The 4,913-nt window shown below is 66.9% G+C and overlaps 1 protein-coding gene across 1 annotated transcript in view; it reads right to left on the bottom strand.

The window, feature by feature from the left end:
- Positions 1-4,913, bottom strand: part of CHLRE_10g425501v5 (uncharacterized protein) — an 18,502-nt gene that overhangs the window by 8,385 nt on the left and 5,204 nt on the right. The window contains exons 10-19 of the mRNA XM_043066543.1: positions 4,333-4,896; positions 3,859-4,076; positions 3,499-3,574; positions 3,102-3,242; positions 2,639-2,756; positions 2,022-2,134; positions 1,474-1,639; positions 990-1,138; positions 568-720; positions 104-172 (exon numbers count right to left, since the gene is read on the bottom strand). Of these exons, the coding sequence (XP_042919940.1) occupies positions 104-172; positions 568-720; positions 990-1,138; positions 1,474-1,639; positions 2,022-2,134; positions 2,639-2,756; positions 3,102-3,242; positions 3,499-3,574; positions 3,859-4,076; positions 4,333-4,896 (1,767 nt within the window). The remainder of the gene's footprint in view (positions 1-103; positions 173-567; positions 721-989; positions 1,139-1,473; positions 1,640-2,021; positions 2,135-2,638; positions 2,757-3,101; positions 3,243-3,498; positions 3,575-3,858; positions 4,077-4,332; positions 4,897-4,913) is intronic.

Here is a 4,913-nt window from a genome sequence, read left to right as displayed (position 1 = left end):
GCGCCGTGCCCGCCGCCGCCGCCGCCGCGGCCGCCGCCGCCGCCGCCGCCGCGTCCTTCTCTCGCAGCCTGCAGCCGCACTCCTTCTCCATGCGGCTTCGCACCTCCTCGCGGGGAATGCCGGGCAGCTGGTCGGAGATCTCCTTGAGCGTCACGAAGGGCTTGGCGGCCGGCTGCGTGGGGTGCGCGTTTGGGCGTTTGGTTGAAGCGGTTTTGCGGAGTCAAGGCAATGAACACGGAGTCAAGGAACACCGAGAGCAGCGGGTACTGGTGTTAGGGGTGGGGCGGAGACGGTTGCGCGTGAGGGGGTTTCAGGCACGGGAAAAAGGGGGGTTACGGGCTGAGTGTTTTCGTGTAAGCCGCATGCCACCTTTCCCTCGCCCGACCGCTCTGGCGTCCTCGCCTTCCCTCCTTCCCCCCTTTCCCCACTCCCACTCGTTCCCTCCCCTTTCCCCCCTCTTTCCCTCCTCCTCCCCCCCTTTCCCCCCGGGGTCTCCCTCCAGCTCTCTCCCCCCGTCTCCCCCCCAAACACTCCGCCACCCCTGTCATCATCCCCCCCCATTCTTACGTTCTGCTTCTCCTTGCGCTGCAGCGCCCGCGCCACCGCCACGAACACTCGGTTGCCGTTGTAGCCCTTGATCCACTCGGCGTCCCAGGGGTCGGGCACGCGCTCGTGAGGGTGCTGCTGGCCCACCGTCAGCGTGCCGGTCAGCTCGCGCAGCTGGGGGTGTGTGGGTGTGTGCGAGAGGGGTGTGTGGGTGAGGGGGTGTGTTGGGGTGAAGAGGGGTGAAGACGGGTGAGGGTTTTGGGTACACGGTGCATGGATGCATTTTCAAATTCAGACCAAATGTAACCCCATCAATGTTTGCACAGCACCCACATTCCCGCGTTCCACAACCCAAGGCCCCGCACCCAGGCCGTCGAAAGGCCGCGCACACACATACACACACACACACACACACACACGCCCATACACACACGTGCCCCCACCTGCACGAAGCCGTTGGGCGCCCGCACCAGCAGGAAGTCGGAAGGCCGCGGGTCGTGCGGCGCCGCGGGGGCCTTGAACATGTGTGTGTCCACACACAGCACCGTCAGCCCGGGCGGCAGCGGCGTGTAGAAGGGCGTGTTCTCCGGGCCTGGCGGGGTTCGGGCGGTTGGGGGTGTGGCCGGTGGGTGGGTGGGTGGGAGTGGGCGGTTGGGGGTGTGGCCGGTGGGTGGGTGGGTGTGGGTGGGGGCGCGTGTAAGGGATGGGGATATGACCAAGCCCAACGAGTAGGAGGGTGCTTCAACAGGAGATGGTGTGTCTGGACTCGCTGACTCGAGGCGAGGAAGGCAAAGCACGTGTCTCCTTGGAAAGAAATTGCACATGCTGAATCTGCGTGAAACCTAACAGGCAATGGCACGACGTCAACCAAGCAGGGAAGCTGAACGGGAGGCTCTCCCTCCCCTCCTCCTTTCCTCCCACACCTACCTAGCGGCTGCACAGTCCCCAGCTTCCACAGCTGCCGGCCGCCCGCGGGGCCGGGCTTGCCGCCGCCGCCGCCCGCCCCCGCGCCGCCGGCACCGCCGCCGCCACCGCCGCCGCCGCCTGCCCCCGGCGCCGCCCCGGGCGCTGTGAGGTTGTTGTGCGTCATGTCCTGTGGGGGGGTAGGCGTGTGCAGGTACGTGGGGTGTGGATGTGTAGGTGTGTGGAGGTGTGTGTCTGTGTGGGTGTCATGGTGTGGGTGCGTAGGTGTAGCGTGCACACAAGGGACGGCGGGCTCAACTCGGTGTGTGGTGTACTTCGTCGCCTATCATAGCTGGGGACTGTGCAGCCGCTCTCCCTCCTCCCACACCCCCGCTTCCCCTTTCCCCCTCTTCCCCCAACCATCTTTGCCACCACCCCCCCATGATCGCTTGCGACTGTCGCCTCTGCCTGTGCTCCGCTAGTTTGTCTTGGTTTGGTTTGGTTGGGGCTCGGGCAACTTCTCCCATCCCCTTCAACGCCCCCCCCCACCCCAAGCCCCCCCCCCACCCCACCTGGTCGTCCCGGCGCTGGTAGTAGGTGAGCAGCCGTGCCCCCATGGCGGGTCGTGCCAGCAGCGCCGGGTGCTCCTCCAGGTACTCCAACAGAACCACACGCCCGCCCGTGGCTGGGGAGGGTGGGGGGTGGGGGGAGTGGTGGGAGTGGTGGGAGTGGTGGGAGTGGGGGTGGAGGGTGGGGGGCGGTTACATTCATGATTAATTAAGAAGTGAAGTGGGGGTGGGGGTGGGGTGGTGGAGTGTGGTGTGTTGTGTGGAGCGGAGTGGGTAACGAGGGCAGGGCAGGGAATAGATAGGTGGAGGTTATGGTCATGATTGTTGAGAGAGAAGTGAAGAAGGGGGTTATCGGGATAGGTGGGAGAGGTGAATTGATTGGTGATGATGACTAAGCGAAGTTGGGACGATGCAAAGGTGGGTTGGGGGGGGGGCGTATGCGTACGAGGGAGGGACGGGGACAAGAACCGCCAGCGTGCAGGTGGGGGTGGCACGCCACTCATTCCGTACACACACACACACACACACACACACACACACACACACACGTGCGGCTTCGCTCCCTAACACACGCCCACACGTCCCCACACGCCCACATGCGCACACGCCCTTACACGCACCTGTGAGGCTGGCCTTGGTGCTGAAGGCGGAGGGCGGCTTCAGCGGCTGGCCGGGCTCGGGCAGGTGCGGCCGGCTCACCAGGCGCAGAGCCGGCAGCAGCACGTACAGGTGGTTTTGCTGGGGGAGGCGGGGGGAGAGAGAGGGAGGGAGAAGGGGAGGTGAGGAGGAGGGAGGGACAAGGGGAGGGAGGAGTGGGGAGGAGGGAGCGTTTGCATTGCGGATCGAGGGGGAGCCACCACCACCACACGCTCCCACACGGTCCGTGCTGCCTTCCCCGTTGCGACCCGGCCCTCAACCGCCAACCCCTCTTCCACCCCGACTTTCATGGACGGCTTGTCAGGAACCCCGCCTCCTTATCTCCTCTCCTATACTTGCAAACACTGAATCAAGTCCCCCCTCCCTCTAAACCGCCGCCCCCTCCCCCTCCCGCCCCTGGGCTGGGAATTACAACCCCCTCCCCACCGGCTTGTTGATGCCCGCCTCCGCCAGGTGTGTGTGCGGGCTGAGCGGCGCCAGCGGCCAGCCGCCCAGCAGGCGCCAGGGCAGCTCCTTGTGCTGCGGGAACCCAATGTCCAGCGCATTGCGACCGGCGCCGTCACGGACCTGGGGGGCGTGTGCGTGTGCGTGTGTGAGAGAGAGGTGTGTGAGCGGGCGCAAGACGGGGGTACTGAGTTGGTGGTGAGCAAAGTAGAGTGGCGACTTACCTACGTTTCGTGTACGGGCATGGGGAAACCAACAATCCCGCCCTCCCCTCTGACATCTGATTTGGAAAGGTGAAAGCAACCGCCTCCCTCCCTCCCTCCCCCCCCCTCCCTCCCTCCCTCCCCCCCATCGCTCCCTCCCCCCTGCCAGCCCTCACCGCTAGCACGTCCGCCAGCGTCTTGAAGCTGTGGGAGCTGTCCATGATGCGGTTCAGCACCGCGCCGTTGATGGACCTGGAGGCGGGAGGCGGGGGGGGGGTCCATGCATGTTAAGTAAGACGAGGGGGGGGGAGAGGGCGGGGGGCGGGGGAGGGAGGGGGAGGGGAGGGGGGAGGATTACATCCATGATTAGCTAAGCAAATGGAGGTGGAGGGAAGCAGAGGAGAGGAGTAGTGTGGGTTGGGGAGTCAGGTAGTTAGGAGCACCAGGGATAGCGAGGCCGCACCCGCACCCGCACCCGCACCCGCACCCGCACCCGTACCCCACCAACACCACCCACCACCCAACCCGGCACCCACTTGAACATGTACGCCACCTCCTTGCCCGCCTTGGCCGCCGCCGCCGCCAGCGCCGCCGCCGCGCGCGCCGCCGCCAGCGCGGGCGTCCACACGGCTCGGGGGCGGTGGAAGTGGATGAGGTCGTCTCGGGTGAGGCGGGCGGGCAGCGTGGCCAGGATGATGGCGGGCGTGCCGTGCTTGGACAGGGACTTCTGGGTGCGGTCCACACGCGCCTTGACCTGCGGGCGGGGGTAGGATGGTTTGCGACTTGTGAAATAGTGTTTGTGATTTGCGATGCCTATGATATGTGCGTGTGTACGGTAATAATCGCGGTATGGTTGTGTGTACATGATACGGTGCAAAGCTGCCCAGTGCGCCGCTTCCCTACTCTCTCGCTGGCACCCTCCCTTCTCTTCTCTCCCCCTGGCTGCGCCTTCACTTTCTTAGTAATCTCTCCCCCGCCCCTGACCCCTCACCCCGCCTCCCTGCTCGTACCTGGTGTGTGTAGTTCGAGTCCTGCGACACATTGAACGCCGCAAGCTGCCGCCCAATCACCTCGCTCTGAGCCGCCTCCATGATCGGACCCCGCACCACCTTTTTCCGCAGCACCGGCGGCGCCACCAGCGCCGCCGACCGAGCCAGCACCAGCTGCTGCCGCGCCGCCGCCGCCGCCGCGACGGCGGCCGCCGCCGGCGACGGATCCGCGGGCAGCGGCGCCTGCGCCCGATACACCAATGCCGGGTCGTTCAAGTTGTGCACCAGCGGCGCCGCCGGCGGCGGCGCCGCCGCCGCCGCGTCAGCGCCGGCGGCGGCCTCCACCCACGGCGTGCCCTTGGCCAGCGCCAGGTCGGGGTGGAAGTATCGGGCGCTGCTGCGCGCGAAGGCGCCGGGCCCCGGCGGCGCGTAGCCCGAGTGCTCCAGCTGCCGCAGCATCTGCGGGTGCGCGCCGTCCGTGTACAGCCGCATGTCGGGCTCATCCACAGCCGCCGGGTCCGGAGCCCGCGGAAGCGGCCGAGCCAGCGGCCGGCCCAGCATCGCCAGCGGGACCTCCTCCTCGTACTCGGCGCCGGCGGCGC

This window comes from Chlamydomonas reinhardtii, chromosome 10 (genome assembly GCF_000002595.2).
Source record: "Chlamydomonas reinhardtii strain CC-503 cw92 mt+ chromosome 10, whole genome shotgun sequence".
NCBI lineage: Eukaryota > Viridiplantae > Chlorophyta > Chlorophyceae > Chlamydomonadales > Chlamydomonadaceae > Chlamydomonas > Chlamydomonas reinhardtii.
Note: the sequence above shows the minus strand (reverse complement) of the source record. Positions and strands in the feature narration are given on the sequence as shown.